This window comes from Bufo gargarizans, chromosome 6 (genome assembly GCF_014858855.1).
Source record: "Bufo gargarizans isolate SCDJY-AF-19 chromosome 6, ASM1485885v1, whole genome shotgun sequence".
In the NCBI taxonomy this organism is placed as follows: domain Eukaryota; kingdom Metazoa; phylum Chordata; class Amphibia; order Anura; family Bufonidae; genus Bufo; species Bufo gargarizans.
In genome coordinates this window covers 351,974,598-351,995,031 of record NC_058085.1, presented here as the reverse complement: position 1 = coordinate 351,995,031, position 20,434 = coordinate 351,974,598, and the positions used below count along the sequence as shown (strand labels likewise).

The following is a 20,434-nucleotide window of genomic DNA, read 5'->3' as shown; positions in this document are numbered from 1 at the left end:
GATCCCGGCTGGCCCTGTCAATCAACACGACGAGGGGGCGGATTTCTGCAGCAGCTACCAGCAAGTAGCCGCCCTACTTGCTGGTAGAGACCGGATTTACATATTATAAAACTTCGTTTTTTGCAGAACCTGCTGGATCATAGTAAGTAACACAATTATATTGTCATATATCGCAATATAACTAATTTCACTAGCCCAAAAAAAAAAAAAACACTTTAGTGGGGTGACAGAAGCCCTTTAAGGGGATCCAACGTCTCAGTAGGTTACCACGGTGTGGTGACTGGGATATAGACACATCCCACAAAGAGAGACCTGGTGGATATTTAAATTTAATACATCAAATCCCCATGGTCTCAATGAACAATTGAATTTTGGCTGTTTTATTTGAGATAGCATTCCTGTGCACTCCTTTCCTATGATATCCAAAATGAGTAACACACCTTATCTTTCAAGTAGTATTTTTAGTGAATATTATCACATTATAACTTATTATTTATTATTCTATTAAATAGCCTATGTGTCATGACCTGCCAGTCAGGCAGCCAGCCATAAAAATGTCCATCCTCTGTCCGATGCGTTTTTGTAAAGCAATCATACAATGCCCACTACTAACTAGCCCATAACTGTAGACAGGGCTTGTAATTGAATAGAGGGGCTGGGGCCTTAACTATGGTGTTGCCCCCTAGTGTTTATTCATTGTGTAGGCGGGGCCTTATGACGTTGTATATGGGAGCTCCTTAGCATGCCTTCTTTCGGCCTCGGTTTATCGCAATGCACATGCTCCAGATGACGGTGTGATGCGCATTCCGCTGACTTATCCACGTCACGGAATGCGGGATGAGGCTCACTGCCCAAGTACATTTAAATCCTACTCCATATAGGCCCACAGACATCCGCTGATGCTACAGTGCGTCAAGTCGGGATGCTAGGATCAGGTAGTGTTCCTTCGTTGGCAATGGTGTCAGTGCTGTTATCCGTACGCTGCCATCCCCGATATTGGGTAGGGACTGTGAATTTGTCACTCCTATAATCTTGCTTATGCTGGGGTTTCCCACATTTCCACTTGCCACTCCTATCAGGCAAAGTGATTTTATTATTATATACAATTGTGATGAGATCCCCAGCTTTACTATAGTGTCATACAGTGCTCATCTCTGTATAGTACACGTTGAGCCCCAAGTCCCCTGATGAATCTGGGTCTACAATTGGATGAAACCATTTGGGACACTATATTGTTAGATTTACTTTTATTTTATGTATTTTTTTGCACCATTTTTTGGTGTATTTATTTAACTTTTTTGGCACTGGGGTGTCTAGGGCCCGGTAGCAGGAAAAGATTCTGGACGGGGCTGCTCTTATCAGGGCGATGACTCCGTATTAGGAGGTCATCAAGGTTTGTTAGCCTGTGTAGGGCATACAAGGGTCAGTAGAGGATCAGCCCCCTTGCCTATACTTACCAGGTGTACCATCCGTTGAAAACAACATCAACAAGACTGAATTTTAACTGATGCGACCTGTCCTGGAGCCTTATCCATATCTTGCCAACTCCTCCAACTCATGATTGATATGATGTGAGACGAAGGAGAAGGGCACGACATGAAGGGACAGAATCATTGCACACCTATCCTGCTTTGAAGCTACATCCATATGCTGTTGAACCAACATTTTGGTAAGAAACACCTTTCCTTACCCGTTCCATGTTTATATGCTACGCAGGGCCTTTTGTTGTTTTTTTCTGACTTATGTGTGGCTTTTCTTGGTCCACCAGGATTTTGTTTTTTGTACTTGAGACCTGACACTCTTTTAGAGTGTTTTACTTTGTTCCTGACTTTTTAGGAGTCATATTAAAAGTTACGTTTTAGCTATTACTACTGCTCCCCTTCAGTAAGTTCTATTTTTTGGCGGTTGAATTAGGGTGGTATACTCTTGTACCCCCCCTTCTAGGGGCACCAACTACTACTATTAGCAAACCCCAGACTATATATATAAGTGGCGCCAGCACCACCTAGGGGCGAATAGATGTAAAGATGCTCTAACAACCTGGTAACAGTTATTACAGCTTGATACCACAATACCTTAAAGGGGTTGTCTGGGTTCAGAGCTGAACCCGGACATACCTCCATTTTCACCCCAGCAGCCCCCCTGACTTGAGCATCAGAGCTTTTCATGCTCCAATGCTCTCCTTTGCCCTGCACTAAATTGCGCAGGGCAAAGGCATTTTTTGAGATCCGGTGACATACCGGGGCTCTCCATGGGGCTGCCATGGGAAGCTCGGTGACGTCACTGGCACTGATGGGCGGGATTTAGCCCGCCTATCAGAGCCGGTGACATCATCGAACACACTGCCGGGTGGAAGTTTCCACCCGGCAGTGTGTTATTGAAAGCAAAAGAGACCTTGCCCTGCGTGATTTAGCGCAGGGCAAGGGAGCGCATCGGAGCATGAGATGCTCTGATGCTAGCCTCAGGGGGATGCCTGGTTGAAAATAAGGGGTATGTCCGGGTTCAGCTCTGAACCCAGACAAACCCTTTAAATACACACATATCAAAAGTTTAAAGTGCCCACATATAACATATAGTGGGACAATGCAAGTATAGGACATTTCTGCAGGAATTAAAGAAATGGCGGCATGCACTCGGCCAGTATCCATAGTTTGTGAATCCACGATTTTCGGACCCCAAAAGCTCTAATAGAGACAATATATGCCTTCCCCAATCTGTCTGTTCTGAGGGGTTAAATGTCTGTGATTGGTGTTATCGCTTTTTTTTGTTTTAGTTTTACACAATAAAATATATATTTTTAAATGTTTTGTGTTGTCCTTTTCCGAGAGCCATATTTTGTTGGATGTGGTGACATTTGTAGTAGCACCATTTTGGAGTACATACAACTTTTTTATCAGTTAATATTAAGCTTTTTGTGAGGCAACGTGACCAAAAATGGCTGTTTTGGCAAAATTTTTATTATTATTACTAGCAGGACCGTACCGTACAGGTATATTTAATCTATTTAATTTAATGTTTGTGTGTATCATTAAAACATAGACAGTATCCCCCATAACAGTGACCTCTACAGCACTCCGCCCCTTTAACAGTGAACTCCACAGTCCCCCACCCCTTAACACTTACCCCTCCACAGTGCCCCCCACTTTAAAATGGGAACTCCACAGCAGCCCATCCCCTTAATTTTGACCTTCATAGCATCCAGCCTTTTTAACAGTGAGTTTAACAGCACCCCACTCACTTGACAGTGACCTCCTCAGGGGCAAGCCCCCTTAACAGTTACCTCCACAGTAACCCGATGCCTTAACAGTGACTTCACAGTACCCTGCTGCCTAAACAGTGACCTCCACAGCAGTTGCCCATTTAATACTGGCCCCTGGCCCTTAACAGTGACCTCCACAGTAGCCGCCTCTTTAAGTGACCTCCACAGCGGCCTGCCCCCTTAACAGTAACATCCACAGTGAACGCCTCTTTAACAGTGACCTCCACAGCACCCTGCCCCTTTAATGTTAGGACTACACAACGACATGTGTCGCGCAACATTTTGTCTCAACAATTTTTATAATGATAGGCTATGGTGTCGCACTGCGACATGTCACATGCCTCGACTGCGACACGACAGTCCCTGATGTTCCAGAGCAGTCCCTGAGGGTGAGCCTAACTACAACCCCCCTGCTAATGAGAGAACCACTGTTTGCAAAACTCTACACCCCAAAGAATCATCAGAAGATGCAAAGGTGTGCACCCTGTAAAACTTAGCAAAAGTATGCAAAGACGACCAGGTCGCTGCCTTGCACACCTGAAGGGCCTAAGCCCCGTGATGCATCGGCCAAGAGGCTCCCACTGCCCGAGACAAATAAGCAGTCACCCGGAAGGGCGGGACGCAGTCCTTAACGCGGTACACTTCCACAATAACCAAACTAATACATCTGGAAATGGAAGTCTTTGACGCTGCCAGCCCTCGTTTAGGTCCCTCTGGAATCATGAACAGGGAATCTGTCTGCCTGAAAGATGCCGTCTGGGACAGATAGATACGCACTGCACGCACCAGATCCAGAGTATGGAGCGACTGTTCTCGAGGATGAGATGGGTCCAGACATAATGAAGGAAGAATGATCTCCTCATTTAGATTGAATGTTGACACCACCTTCGGCAAGAATGACTGCACAGAGCGAAGGACCACCTTATCCTGATGGAGGATCAGGAAAGGCGACCGACATGACAAAGCTGCGAGTTCCGACTCTGTACGGACAGAAGTAATTGCAACCAAAAAAGCCACCTTATAAGACAGGAAGCGCAGTGACACCTGCTGCAAAGGCTCAAATGAAGAAGAATGGAGAGCGTTGAGCACTAGATTAAGATCACAAGGACCCCACGGAGGACGGAAAGGGGGCCCAGCATGCGCCACCCCCTGAAGAAAAGTCCAAACCGCTGAAAGCGAAGCTACATTTTGCAGAAAAAGAATGGAGAGAGCCGACACTTGCCCTTTACGAGAGCTGAGAGCTGGCCCCAGGTCCATGACCGACTGCAGGAAGGTCAAAAGTCGCGGCAAAGAAAAGCGAACGGGAGACAGCTGTCTCAGCTCGCACCAACTAAAGTTGAACTTCCAAGTCCGGTGGTAGATTCTGGAAGATGACAGCTTCCTGGACATAATCATGGTCTGGACCACCGCATCCGAAAACCCACGCACCTTTAGTACGGCGGCTTCAACAGCCAAGCCGTTAAATGTAGCGACCCTAAGTTCGGCCCCTACGACAGCAGGTCCTCCCGGAGAGAAAGACACGAAAGTTAGTCGGCGAGAAGCACCACTAGGGATGCGTGCCACATCCTGTGCGGCCAATCTGTGGCCACGAGAATGACGGGCCTGATCTTCCTGAGAAGCTGCGGAAGAGGCAGGAACACGTAAGGAAATGTGAACCGACTCCATGGCCCCACCAATGCATTGCATGCCAGAGCCCTGGGGTCCCTGGATCGTGCAACGAAGTGCTCAAGCTTGTTGAACCATGAGGCCATGAGATCCACATCCGGCTAACCCCACCTCTTGCAGATATCCTGAAAGACCTGCGGGTGAAGAGCCCACTCGCCGGGAAAGTCTGCCATCCAGTTGTCTACACCTGGAATGTGAACTGCCGACAGCGCTGGAACATGTTTCTCCGCCCAGTTGAAAATCAGCGCCGTCTCCTCCATGAATGTCGGGCTCCGGGTACCGCCCTGATGATTGATGTATGTCACCACCGTGGAGTTGTCGTACTGCACCCGCACTGGACAACCCTCGAGATGGTCGGCCTAATATTGCAGAGAGACCATCCACCATCTGAAGCCCCAGTGCACTGGGGAAAAGAGACGCATTGGCCGATCCAAGGAGGCTGGGGAGCGATCCCAGCTGGACAGAATGGCTCGCTGAAGCGTTCTGTTATGGAATTGAGCATAGGGAAGAATCTGCAGACGAATAGCGGATAGTTTTTCTGGAGGCAAGAACACCTTGGCCTGACAAGTGTCCAGTACCATGCCCAGATAACTCAACCGTTGCGATGGATAAAGACAAGACTTCTGCCTGTCCAGGACCCATCCAAAACGCTCCACGGTGTCTAAAACAATGTTCAAGCTGTCCGCTGTCCCCTGGAACGACGGACCCTTCACCAGGATATCATCTAAGTATGGGATCGCCATGATCCCCCTGGCATGGAGCAGGGCCATGACTGCCCGCCAGAACCTTCGTAAAGACCCTGGGAGCCATGGCCAGGCCAAACGGAAGGGCCACAAACTGGTAGTAAAATGGACCCGCTGCGAACCGTAGAAACCTCTGATGACTGACGCATATAGGCACGTGAAGATAAGCATCCTTGATGTCTATCGAGGACAGGTACTCCCCCAGTTCCATGGACGCAATTACCAACCTCAGTGACTCCATCCGGAATCTGCGGACGCGAAGGAAACGGTTGCGCACCTTGAGGTCCAGAATGGAAAGGATTGTCCCCTCTTTTTTGGGAACCACAAAGATTGGAGTAAAACCCCTGAAAACGGTCTTACAAAAACGGTCTTACACAGGAACCGGAAAAAATCACACCTTGCTGCAGCAGCATGTGAATTGCCCGAAAAAAAGAATCTGCGGCTGCGTGAGAGGCCGGAGGAGATGACCCAAAAAAATGGGACGGAGGGGAGGACTTGAAGTCCAGCTTGTAGCACTCTACAATGACCTCCCTCACCCACGTATCTGAGACGTGAGCCAGCCAAACATGCTGAAACACATGAAGCAGGCCGCCTACCCGAACGAAGGGCGCCGGGAGCCGCCCGTCATGCAGTGGAGCTCTTAGGGTTAAAGGACTTGGAACTTGGAGCCCTGTTGACAGGAATGCAAGGAAGGCAGCGGCTTAAAGGAAGGTTTGCGCTTCCGGCCTGCGGCCGACTTATCGGACGCTCCCTTGGGGCTGGAAAAACTCTGAATAGGATGAAAAAAAGGCTTCCGCTTTTTTGACTTATTAGACCTCCCCTGTTCTGTGGTAAATGGGTGCTCTTGCCACCTGTAGCGATTGAAATTATCTCATCCAGGTGCTTACCAAAAAGTCTGCTGCCGGTAAAGGGGAGGGACGTCAAGGTCCACTTTTGAAGCAATATCTGCCGCCCAGCATAAGATCTATAGGGTATGGCGAATAGCCACCAACAGGGCTGACGAGCGATCCATAAATCTGGCCACGTTGAAAGATGCTTCACAAATATATGCACTGGCATGCGAGACCTGCAGGGCTACATCTGCAAGTTCCCACGAAGGGACTCCTGAGTCGAGACCCTGTCGTAAATTACTTGCCCACTCTCCCATAGCTCCCATGTAGAGGCAAACACCGGCTGCGGCGCTGTGCCCACTGCTTCAAAGGCAGGAGAGAGAAGACAAACTCCTGGTGGCTGGGGAAACACCTGTGCGACTGATGGGACTTCCCTAAGGAAACACCCGCGCTGGTAGATGACGGAGCTGGATGCTCAACCTGCAATGTCTCAATAACTGCCGTAATTAAATTGTCCACCACGGAGGATAGTTTGGGCGACTCCGGTGAGACATCCTCATCTGACCCTTTCTCCTCAGAACATGCCTCTTTAGCTGAGGATATGTTGGAGTGAGACTCTCTAGCAGGAGGAAGAGAGGCCAAGAGGATGGGAGACACAGAACCCTTTTGGGGGAGGAAATTCTGGCCCGTTGAGTCGGACCGGTCAGAGGACTGCCTCGAAGTCTTCTGCCCCCCTGGCTCCAGCCGGATCGGTGTGCGGCCCCTTGGTGAGGAATGCTACGCTGGAACAGAGGGGACTTTCGCTGGTGCAGCCGTGGTTATGCGATTGCTGGCGGGAGACAGAGGTTTTTACGGGAACCTCTGGTCCTTCTTTTCTTCCGGAGAGCGGGAACAAGCAGGGGGTTTGGCTGACCCCCTGGCCTCCTGTCTTCTGCCGACAAATGCCCCAATATATCCACAATAGCTTTGTTGCTATTGGAGACATCCTGTACCACTCTAGACAGGGAACCGTAGGTTGGGCAGTGGGAAGCAATGGGTCCGGAGCCGAGCCACTTGATGGCGCAGCACACGCAAAGCAGAGGGAGTCTGACTGAGGGAAATCTTGTGTGACATGATGCACAGGCAAAATGACGCACCAAAAGGACCACCTGCTTTGGGACCTGGGGCCTGGGTTCAGACATAATGAAACCCTTGTCACCCCAATGAGGCAAATGGGAAGGTTAGGCCCTGCCAGAGGGGACAAACAACAGTTACCCAGCCTATGTCCCTCCAAGCAGTCAACACCATCAGCGTCCCGCCAAGTGCTTTAAATCCCGGAAGTGGGTGGATCCCACTCTCCCTCTGCTCTGCCGCTGGCCCTCAGGCCGCTCCCCCCCACTCACCGTAATACATGATGCAGGCCAGGGAAAAATGAGATGCAGGGGAAAAGTTGCCTATAGGACTAGGAGTAGTGTTGATCGCAAATTTTCGTATGGCGAATTTTATTGAGAATTGTCCGATTGCTGATTTTTGCAATAAAAAAAATAATAGCTGGAGATCACAAATTATCGAATTCGCAAATATATGACAACTATTAGCCCAATTATTTGCGAAATATCACAAATTTGAATATTGCCCCTGCTGCTCATTACTGGTAACTAGCAGACCTGCAACGCAGGAAGGTCTGCCTCTTACAGACACTAAGCTAAAACTGATTAGCTTGGTCCCATCAGGAAGGGATATAGTTGAAGAGGGAGGAGCTTACACTTTGTGTGCTTAGTGTCCTCCTCCTAGTGGCAATAGCTATACCCATGGTCAAAGCCTGTCCCCCCCCCAATGAGACGGATTAGAAATTGAAGTTCTTAACCTTAGCCAAATTCAAGGAAAGTTAGAGAGTTTCTGGTTTGCATCAACATCCTTTAAAACAGCGGTCCCCAACCACCAGGCTGTGGACCAGTATTGGGCCATGTACTGATGTTGAGCGGCAAGGACGGGAAATTTTGGATCCTGTGACCTGCCATTTAATCTCACAGGCTGAAGGCTGCTAGGCGTGAGGCCTTTGAGACAGTGCTAACGTGCAAGAAGTTGCGATGACATCATCACGGCCTCCTGTACCGAGTCATAGGTTGCATGACACCAGAGACCTGGAGCGGAGCGCCTGTGCCGTAATTTAGGCAGCCGGGGAGGAATTGGCAGCAGGGTGGAAGAATGACGTGAACAGGGAGCAGGAACATGGTACGTATTTTGTTCTTATATCCAGGTCCATAAATATTGGGACATCAACACAATTTTAACATTTTTGGCTGTATACACCACCACAATGGATTTGAAATGAAATAAACAAGATGTGCTTTAACTGCAGACTGTCAGCTTTAATTTGAGGGTATTTACATCCAAATCAGGTGAACGGTGTAGGAATTACAACACTTTACATATGTGCCTCCCACTTGTTAAGGGACCAAAAGTAATGGGACAGAATAATAATCATAAATCAATTTTTCACTTTTTAATACTTGGTTGCAAATTCTTCACAGTCAATTACAGCCTGAAGTCTGGAACGCATAGACATCACCAGACGTTGGGTTTCATCCCTGGTGATGCTCTGCCAGGCCTCTACTGCAACTGTCTTCAGTTCCTGCTTGTTCTTGGGGCATTTTCCCTTCAGTTTTGTCTTCAGCAAGTGAAACGCATGCTCAATCGGATTCAGGTCAATTGATTGACTTGGCCATTGCATAACATTCCACTTCTTTACATTAAAAAACTCTTTGGTTGCTTTTGCAGTATGCTTTGGGTCATTGTCCATCTGCACTGTAAAGCGTCGTCCAATGAGTTCTGAAGCATTTGGCTGAATATGAGTAGATAATATTGCCTGAAACACTTCGGAATTCATCCTGCTGCTTTTATCAGCAGTCACATCATCAATAAATACAAGAGAACCAGTTCCATTTGCAGCCATACATGCCCACGCCATGACACTACCACCACCATGCTTCACTGATGAGGTGGTATGCTTAGGATCATGAGCAGTTCCTTTCCTTCTCCATAGTCTTCTCTTACCATCACTCTGGTACAAGTTGATCTTGGTCTCATCTGTCTATAGGATGTTGTTCCAGAACTGTGAAGGCTTTTTTAGATGTCGTTTGGCAAACTCTAATCTGGCCTTCCTGTTTTTGAGGCTCACCAATGGTTTACATCTTGTGGTGTACCCTCTGTATTCACTCCGGTGAAGTCTTCTTTTGATTGTTGACTTTGACACACATACACCTACCTCCTGGAGAGTGTTCTTGATCTGGCCAACTGTTTTGAAGGATGTTTTTTTCAACAGGGAAATAATTCTTCGGTCATCCATCACAGTTGTTTCCCGTGGTCTTCTGGGTCTTTTGGTGTTGCTGAGCTCACCAGTGCGTTCCTTCTTTTTAAGAATGTTCCAAACAGTTGTTTTGGCCACGCCTAATGTTTTTGCTATCTCTCTGATGGTTTTGTTTTGTTTTTTTCAGCCTAACGATGGCTTGCTTTACTGATAGTGACAGCTCTTTAGCTCTCATCTTGAGAGTTGACAGCAACAGATTCCAAATGCAAATAGCACACTTGAAATGAACTCTGGACCTTTTATCTGCTCATTGTAATTGCGATAATGAGGGAATAACACACACCTGGCCATGGAGCAGCTGAGAAGCCGTTTTTTTCCATTACTTTTGGTCCCTTAACAAGTGGGAGGCACATATGCAAACTGTTGTAATTTCTACACCGTTCACCTGATTGGGATGTAAATACCCTCAAATTAAAGCTGACAGTCTGCAGTTAAAGCACATCTTGTTTTTTTTATTTCAAATTCATTGCGGTGGTGTATAGAGCCAAAAATGTTACAACTGTGTCGATGTCCCAATATTTATGAACCTGACTGTATATATTTTTTTTTCATTTAGTTCATGGACACTACTGGGGGTACTATATCTCAAGAGGCACTACTGAGGGGGACGCTATATTAAAAGATGTCATTACTGGAGGGGGCACAATATTAAAAGCTACCACTACTGGAAGGGGGCACTATATTAAAAGAGGCCATTGGGGGGCCACTATACATAAAGAGGCCACACCTGGGGGCATTATATGTAAAGAGGCCATACCTTGGGGGCATTATATGTAAGGAGGCAACTACTATGGGACATTGTATGTAAAGAGAGACACCTACTGGGTCCTAAAGAGGAATGATTACCAAGTAGGGGCATAAAAGGAGGCATCAATGCTAAGTAGGGGTGTTCATTTATGCAGAAAGAAGTTGTGGTCAAGAGATGTCAACACGGGGATCTGTGCAGGAATGAGAAAAAGGAAAGAACGACTCCAGCTAAGGCTCCATTTACACATCCGCAATTCCATTTCTGGAATGGAATTGCGCACCCATCCATTGCATCCGGAATTGCGGACCCGCACTTCCGGGTCCGCATTTCCATCCCCGAAAAAATAGAACGTGCCCTATTCTTGTCCGCAATTGCGGAAAAATGCGGAACGCACATTGCCGGTGTCCGTGTTTTGCGGATCCGTGGATCCGCAAAATACACACTGATGTGTGAATGGACCCTAAAGGAGACATCACCGAGTGGGGGCCTAAACAGGAATATTAATGACTGGGTCAGGGTGTAGCGGTATTATTTGGCTTTTATAAAGTGCTATTACTGGCAATGTTGGCCACGTATTCTGTAATACGTACTTTATTGTGATTTATTATGTACGTGATTAACCTGTGCACCCTTTTCTTCCCCCTGGTCCTCGGGAACAATGCCCTGTATTAAACTCTGGTGCGAAAAAGGTTGAGGACCACTGCTTTAAAATGACCATTTATGATGGTATTTGTAATTTTGTAATGAATTGACCATGTCCATACAGCTCTTTCTTATTTCTTGTGATGTTATGTCCATGGACGGGGCAGTGATAGGTAAGTGTCTATCTAACTAGCTGGGTGGGAAGAGCTATTAACTAACTGGGCGTTGTTAGGGGAGGTGCTGAAGCTGTGGCAGAGAAAGGAGAAGAACGTAAAAATTGGAGACATCTGTATATAGTTATACCCAATGTGCCATAAAGTGGTTTAGCTTGCTGTATCTTTATGCAAGTAATGTAATAGTGTGTGTGCATGCAGACAGATCAATAGATAGATAGACAGATAGATAGACAGATAGATAGATAGATAAATAGATAGATAGATAGATAGATAGAAGTTTATAGCACACATATCTTGACTCCTAACCTTCTTGTGCAGCTTTCTCGTGCAGTGCCTTCAGCATCTGATCTCTCAGCTCACTGTCTCCTGATAAGGTGAAGAGATATGCCAGAATTGCCAGGTTGTGCTCCGTTGTAACATTTGCTATTGAATTCTTGAGACACTTTAGGGCATCTTCAACAATACTTCCCTAAACGTGATATATAAGAATATAATAAATATAATAAAGCACAATTCTCACATGATACTTACAAACTATAAAGCGTGCCCCATTTTATATGGAACTGATCAACACTACCCTTTCTCTAAACACAGCTTATCTCCAGGTAAAGCTCCAGCTGACCTAACCTTACCTGGTGGGAAAATGTAGTATGGCATACCCACCATTCAAATGATTCAAATGAAACGCTGACTATGTAACACATGGATGGGCCAAGTCTGCCAGAGACCTCAGCAAATTCTAACAGTCTAAGGCCTCATGCACACGGCTGTTGTTTGGGTCCGCATCCGAGCCGCCATTTTGGCGGCTCGGATGCGGACCCATTCACTTCAATGGGGCCGCAAAAGATGCGGACAGCATTCATTGCTCCGTTCCGAAGCCCAGCCCAAAAAAATATAGCATGTCCTATTCTTGTCCATTTTGCGGACAAGAATAGGCATGTCTACAATGGGCCGCCCATTCCGTTCCGCAAATTGCGGAAGGCACACGGACGGCTTCAGTTTTTTGCGGACCGGAAAAAAAACTGAACGGTCGTGTGCATGAGGCCTAAGGCAACTTACACATAGTCGGTGTTTGGTCAGTGTATGATCAGTGATTTCCATCAGTCACAAAAACAGAACAGGAGCAAATCTCCCGTTATAGCCTCCACTTCTGGTTTTCTCCACTCGCTAATGGAACTCACTGACCAAACACTGCAATTTTTGGTCCACAATGCACGGGCACAGACACAGTCCACTGTCTGTGGATTCACTTGAATGGGGTCCTCAATCCACAACCGACAGTCCGCATGGCAAAAAAGTAGTGCATGCACTACTTATTTGCAGCGCGGAGGCACGGACAGAAAACCCACGGAAGCACTTTGTAGTGCTTCTGTGGGCTTCCGACCCATACCTCCATTCCGCAACGCACCATATCATCTGGATGGCGGACCAATTAAAGTGCATGAGCCCTGACTGTGTGAAAGCAAGACTATGGCCTCTTTCTCAGGCCTTATGCACACTGCCATTTTGCAGCCGTTGCATGCAATGGGGACCGGTCCCCAATGCACAGGGCCCATCCGTGCGGCAGCCGCGACGGATCCAGACCCGTTCAACTTGAATGGGTCCATGATCCGTCCGCAGTTCAATTTTTTTTGCGGTGCGGAGGCACAGACAGAAACACCACAAAAGCACGCCGTTAATGGGTTCCATGCCTCCGTTTCGCACCGCAGCTCCAGATGACGGACCCATACAAGTGAATGCAGGTGCGGGGTGCACATGGCCGGTGCCCATGTATTGCGAACCACAATACGGCCACGGCCGGGCAACGGCCGTGTGCATGAGGCCCCACGGGTGTATTGAAATCCATCAGTATTTCAGCTCTGGAATACACATGGATTCCAGATGATATACCATCCATATTGTATCCATATCAGTATTGCTTCAGTAATTCTTCTGCATTTACATGCGTATTCCTTACTTCCTGCATTTTTGCTGCACTCCCATGGACTATAATAGGAGGATTTGGAAGAACAAAACTGGAAGTTTCAGAAAATATACACACATGTCGACAACCCTATTCATTAACATTAACAGCGGATTCTGGAACACAAAATAAGTGCCACATATGGATTGCAAATTCGCTTGTGTAAAAGAGATCTAAGGCTAGGTTCACACAGAGTATTTTGGGTGAGGATTTTGGTGCAGCTTCCAAACCAGAAATCCCCGCCAAAATTGCATGGAAAACTTCTCGATAGTTTTCAATACAGAATCTGCAGGTTATTCCTTACTGTGCTGTTTTTTCCGCATGCAGTTTTAAAAAATGCTCCATGGAAAACAGACGTGTCCTATCTCTTCTTAAGGCAGATTTCACGTGGAATCCGTGACCAGGAATCAAAATTCTCACCAAAACTGCATTATAAACACATCAGGAAAAAAAAAAAAACGCTTGGAAAAAACTGGATGGATATTCCGCCTCAGTCTTTTTTCCGCCTCCAAAATACTTCATCTGAATCTAGCTTAAGGCCCAATGCTTTCGACTATGGAGATGCCGTATACGTGTTGCAGATCCACTGTATAGAAGGGCTTCTGGGTCTGTGCCTCCTCGAGGCACAAGATAGAATATGTCCTATATTTTTCCGCATCTTGCAGATTGAGGACCTTTTGAAGTAAATGGGTCCTCACCGCGATACATAGTTTGCACGGCCGACGCTCATGTTTTGCAGACCTGCGGTTTGCGGCCACACCATGGTCATATGCATGGGGCCTAAGACTGTTTTTACAAGCAGCAGTAGTCTGCCTCTTGAGCAGTTACCGCATGACGTACCTGCCATATTTTGCCTAGAATTAGCATAGGTTACTACATCTCCGTGTAAGATCAGCCTAATAATTATTTACAAATTATTCATTATTAGCCATTTTCTCTACAATATCGGATGATATAAGGTGATCTAAAGGTTGAACATTTGTATTATAAAAACTCCAATACTGGCTACTTTTCAGCAGTTTTGTACTGAAAGTTTTCTCAACATTATATGCTATATCTTAGTTTTTTAACTAAACTCATTGAGAAATAAAACAAGTATAAAACCACTTACATTGTACACAACGTGATGTTCCAAAAGAGCGATTGCGACGTAAGTCGTGAACATGATATGTCCTTCTTCCTAAAGTTTAGAAAAATGTTCAGAAATGTCATCTTTAGTTTTGTCATCATCATATAAACATTAGTAAGAATTGTATCATTACATCATCCTTTATATAAAGATAAGTGTGCATCTGCGGGCGTTTTGTGTGTACAATATGTGACAGTGTCCATTTAAGTTTTTATGTGTGTCGCAAGCTGTGACCAGGAGCTTCGGTGGGCGATTGGTCCCGGCACATTTATCACCATTTATACAAGTGTTGGTGGTTCTGGCAGTGGTTCTATAATGTCAGTAGTTCTAATAGACCATTGGTAGGAGATGCACTGGAAACCAATTTTCAGCGTAGGAGTGTACGTGAAATACAGATAACACACAAGGGGGCAAAAAAGGGACATATTCATGGATGAACCATGGACTGCCTTGTCACGTCTGCCATCCCCCTACATACAAGAGCTGGTGCAAATACAGTCAGCGGTATTGTTATGTAGTCCTAATTGTACAGTATAGCCAACTCTGGTGCCGATGATCATGCACTTCTATATGGAACCTCTTGCTGCTTTGTAATATTCTGGAATTTCACTGTTGATAGTTGTAAACAATGTGGGAAATGTATCAAAACTGGTGCAAAAGGGAAGTGGAACGGTCACCAATAGCAACCAATTTAAGGATAAAAGTTAAAATCAGATTACTTTCTTTGGGGCAACTGCTCCACTTTTCCTCTGCACCACTGTGTAAATGTATCCTCCACCCACGTGTGATAAAACATATATTTGAAATCTTTATTTACATTTATGTAGTTGTTAAAGTAACTTTCGTCGGTTCTGAAGCAGCCATCAGACAATTGCTTGCTATGCAGCCACTTCACAGCCTGTTGGATGTGGTTTTCATTTATGTAGATGTACTTCTGAGCCGCACTCAAAGACTTGATTACGAATGCCGTTAGCCTGAAAAAGAGCATTAAACATTTTAAAGGACTGGTACAGGATTAGAAAAACCTGTCAACTTGTTTCCAACAACAGTGCCACCCCTATCCAAAGGTTATCCGTGCCATTGCAGCTTAGCCCTAGGCACTTAAATGGAGTTGATCTACAATATTACATACAATATCTAAAGGTCATCAATATCTGATCAGCTTCATGCAAGCGCTATTCCCTCTTCATTACACTACACGTCGCCTCCATTGCAGCGGTGGTGAAGTGTAATTACAAGCACTCGCGCCATCCAGATCACATGATCGGGTCGCGCACTTGCAGACGGTCAATCTAGCCGGCATACAACACCACAAGCATCACGTTACCTAGGTAACCAACGCCACACATGGTAAACTTATACAATAGGACGTCTGTCAAGCGGAATTGTTCTCGATCTACATATTATCACTTTTATGTGTATCTATACGGATCTTCAATCATAATAATGATGTTTTAACCCACGGATAGCAAACTTTGTCAGACTGTGCATGTACTGTACAGTGTTCAATGTTGTTCACTCTCTACCCCTGTGAAAAAAAAGAAGTGCTGCTCTACACAGAAAATGACCCTGCTATCTTATGGATAGGTCATCAATATAAAATCCTGTGCACAACCCCTGTCACCTCCCAAAACCATCCCAAGCCGCCAGCAGTACCTGCGTGTAGCCAGCAGTGCGTTTCTGATGATGCCTTTCTTCCTGAAGGTAGATGCAGCAAAAGTACTGAAAACTTTATTTTATCCCCTGCCCGGCGCATTCTCCGCACATGCTTGAAGTCAAGGAGGCAGCGGCCTCCTTGCTTCAAGTCACGGTAACCGCGCCCTCTTTCCCTTCGCTGTGACTGACAGCGCTTATGCTGAGAGTCCGGCAAAGCCAGCTGTCACAGTCACAAACTATGGTTTTGGGATGTGACAGGTTCCCTTTAATGATATCACTTTATTCAAACTGATGAATTTACTAAACCTCACCAAAATGAGGGACACAAAACAATTAATTTCACTTTCAGACATGACTTACCCATGAGAGCATACTAGAAAGCTGGTTTCCCAATCCCATTTTTATACATACCATATATTTTCATGGTCCCCAGGAAACATTGCATAGGATCCATTTTCAGTCCTTAATGTGAGCTGTTTTTGATAACCTGGAGATAAAGCATGATTACAGTGAAGACTTTCTCCATCTCAGAGCACTCTTCACCTTTGGCGTTCACCAGCTCTGCTCTGTTTTTCCCTCTGCGTTGAGTACAGATCCATATAAAGTGTAATAGGTCAATACGCCACATGCAGGTTGAAGCAGAGTCGATGAAAGCCAAAGATGAAGGGTTAGTATCGTACCGCCACATTTAGAGACAAATTGTTTATCCTGTCTTCACTGTTAATGACCACTGGGTAACCCACAAAATCGCAAGGTAACCCACAAACTCACAATTGTGTTAAATATGATCTGACAGTTCTCCTGACATCTTTATTCCACCTAAAACAATTCTGGACCAGACCTCTGTTCCTCTGTTATTCTACCTGAAAATGTATGAGACATTGACAACTGGACATCGCCATTCCCCTTGTCAATAGGTTGTGTCCCTACAAAGTTTAATACCATTTGGCCTCTTTCACACGTCCGTGCCCATGATGATAACCGTAACAAGAAGATCAAATCCATGTTTGTTCCCCGTGTCCGTTTTGTGCCCTCTGTGTGTCATCTCTATTTCACAGAGACACTGATAGGCTGAAAATTATTTTCCAGAGAATCTTCTACCAATAGTCTGTAAAAACACAGCATGGACCGAACATGGAGGACATCTGGGTTGTGTTCATGGTTTTCATAGACCGATAGACTATATGTGCGTGAGGGATCTATAATCATGGACAAATATTGTAGGTGCTTCTATGGTGTTCATGGAAAACTGATGCGTGAATACACACATAAAAGCCAATGGATACGTGCAGGAGCGGACTGGGAACTTAAAGTGGCCCTGAAAAAAAATACTAAAAGTGGCCCCTTTTTGTAGTTGGGTCCAAATTGATGGAAGGGCCAGCATTACCATATTGTGGCACATTATACCACCCCAACAGAGCCAAATACCACGGTCAATCATTAAATACTGCCAGCAGCATAAAATATATCCCCAAAAACTTCCACTGGCCGACCATGAAGATGGCCTGGGGGCCCCCTGGGCATTGGCCCACCGGAAAATGTCCCTGTAAGGTCTATGTCCAATCCGCCCCTGGGTACGTGAGCAGTCTGTAGAGACCATAGACACATTCATGATTCATTGATGTGTGAAAGAGGCCTTGGCTGAACAGAGTCAGAGCACTGCACCATTTCTCTGCTATCCCTCCTGAAAATGCATGAATACATTTACAACTAGGTGTTATCATTGCATTGTCAATATGGTGTTGTCTGAACACCTTCTGATACTGTAAGTGCCTTAAGCCCCAAAGAAGCAGAGCAGAGGATGGGAGTTGTAGTGGCTCTGGCTGTACAGTCAATCACATTGGCAATCCTCACGCCAATTTCCTCAGGGCACATCCTAATTTTGGCGCTCCTGCCTGATGGAAGTTTGGGTGCCCAGGATGGTATAGGTTTGGTAAAGGTGCCAGGCAGGAGGTATAGGGTGCAAGGGCCGGAGTATGGTGCAGGAGTCAATAAGCAGGCCGGATGTAGAAAATAGACATCTTTCTTTTTCTAAAGTGCAGAATGGAAGTTGTTGTACATCCAAAGATATCAAGGCAAGTCACAATGTAGTATCTGCCAAACAGCTGTATATAGGCAAACAGCAATAATCATGATAATAGGAATAGTAGTACCTGAGCTCTTGCAACCTTTCCAAGATGATCAGAGGAATGCAGAACTCTCAAAAATGAGATAGCGTCTCAGACTACAAACCATCCACATACATAGGAAGAAATGTGGCTCACAACGAGCTCTGCAATTTCCAGACTGAGGGATGCAGATTGTCAAACAGTTATATAAGTGCGAAAGGTCTTGTTAACAGTTACTCCTTCCACATGCAGCAAAGTCTCCATATTGGCCATAAACAGTGAATACCTTGCTAGCATGACCAGCTTTGTGATCCTGAACAAGGATGTTGTAGCTGAAATGAACAAGCATCTGCCAGTTTTACAGGCAGAGCTAAAACTCAAGTGGCTGATGCAATAGCTAGAAAGCTCCTCCCTCCCTCACATGGGATAGCTAGAAATCTCCTCCCTCAGTGGAGTAAGCTAATTCCCTTTAAAAAGTCAGGGCATAATTAAACAGTGCCACTTACATACAATGCAAAGCTTGAACAGATAAAATAACATCAAATCAAGAACAATTTGCAGGTACCCTGTTCTGGGGTATTGCATCAGCCCAGAGTGTGTAGGAATGGAACTGTATTCTAATATTTCAAGAAAGAATATCAGAGGAATGGAAATCATAACAGTTACTTCCTAATTATATAATTAATTAATAATTGCATCATATTCAACCATGTCACTCGCCTTCAACCAAAGATTCTAGAGACTTGGCTTTTTGTTCAGGTGTTAGTTCATGTATGCTCTCGAGATAGTCCAGTGTGTGCGCAAATCTTAACATCTTTGCTCCGTTCTGCTCTCCACATCCTTCAGGCATCCGGATGACATCGTCCAAGTTAGCAACAACATTGGCCATGATATCACCTGGTAAAACATGTTAAAAATAATTCCCACAGAAAAATAAAATAATGTAGTATTGTACTCCAGTATAATATAGATTTCCCAGGGATAACTGAAGATTACTCACCCTGAATTATGAGGTGGGCACGTTCAGAGTCGGGTACTAGTCTCTCTGGAGTATCGATGTTAATAACAATTCCCTCTTGCTTGTCTGACAAAAGCAGAGATAAACCAAAAGTTACTAATTAGTTGTGAGCTTCCCTTCTTCACCCCCGATGACTTGCTGAGGGTATGCAAGGTTCTCACTTATCTGTTTCTACATTACTATGTACATCAGGGGCCCAGTAACCACTGACACTCCAGCTGTATTGAAACTGCAACTCCCAATGTCCCCCATTCATTTCTTTCCCTGCAACCATAAATGTAAAACTTTCTGTAAAGAATCTATATTGTCACATCATACACAACCTCTTTCGTATGGGAAGCATTGTGGCAGACAATTGTGCAAGTGGAAGCCACAGACAGAGTTTACCCCTGCAATGGCCAGCCATGTAATACACAAATAGCTTGAGTCCACTGGTAAGAAGCCCACCTATCGGACAACTATATGCCATAATAAAACATATGATATGGACAGGGGGTTGGCCATGTTGTCAGGGTATGCCATCAATGTCAGTAGGGATCTGTTGTTGCTCTAGAAGATAAAGAGCTTGGTCGAGGGTTGAGCTGTGTCGAGAGTTGAGCTTAATAGTCCGGCCTCCACTGCTCATGGTACTATGACAATATCAACCCTTTTAAAGGATTAACTGTAGAAAATCTTAGTTTAAGAGAACACCACATTTGTGTTCTACCGTATGTATGGCATGGACATTTGGACATTTTCTGGCATACATATCTGTTAACATATAACTTTATGAACATCCTTGCAGAGTTTGCAGCTGCAGAAGCAAGGAGTTTGATATCACAGCCAGGCCCAGGGATCCCCAAGAGAAGGCAGAGATGGTTTACTACTGTCCCCGTCTTCACTATCGCTAGATTCATAGTTGGTAAAAGTCCAGAATTTGCAAGAACAATCCCCAATATTCTGTCCCTGCAAATTCAGACTGAAAATATATGTTGCTTAAGTATATGGGTAGTTCCCCACTGTTGGAGGGGGGGGGGGGGGGGGGCATTTCTGGCGGCACGTCCCTAATTTATCAACTGTAGAGTTGGTAAGTATGTCAATAAGTATTATATATCTCATATTTCAGTTGTATTTTGCGCTATTAAAAAAATATAGAAAAAATTAGAAAA

At 45.4% G+C, this 20,434-nt stretch overlaps 1 protein-coding gene across 1 annotated transcript in view; it reads right to left on the bottom strand.

Moving 5' to 3' along the window:
* Positions 1-20,434, bottom strand: part of LOC122940242 (alpha-2-macroglobulin-like) — a 140,867-nt gene that overhangs the window by 23,445 nt on the left and 96,988 nt on the right. Inside the window, exons 23-28 of the mRNA XM_044296776.1 lie at positions 19,269-19,352; positions 18,989-19,165; positions 16,572-16,647; positions 15,322-15,478; positions 14,487-14,555; positions 11,719-11,881 (exon numbers count right to left, since the gene is read on the bottom strand). Coding sequence (XP_044152711.1) covers positions 11,719-11,881; positions 14,487-14,555; positions 15,322-15,478; positions 16,572-16,647; positions 18,989-19,165; positions 19,269-19,352 — 726 coding nt within the window. The remainder of the gene's footprint in view (positions 1-11,718; positions 11,882-14,486; positions 14,556-15,321; positions 15,479-16,571; positions 16,648-18,988; positions 19,166-19,268; positions 19,353-20,434) is intronic.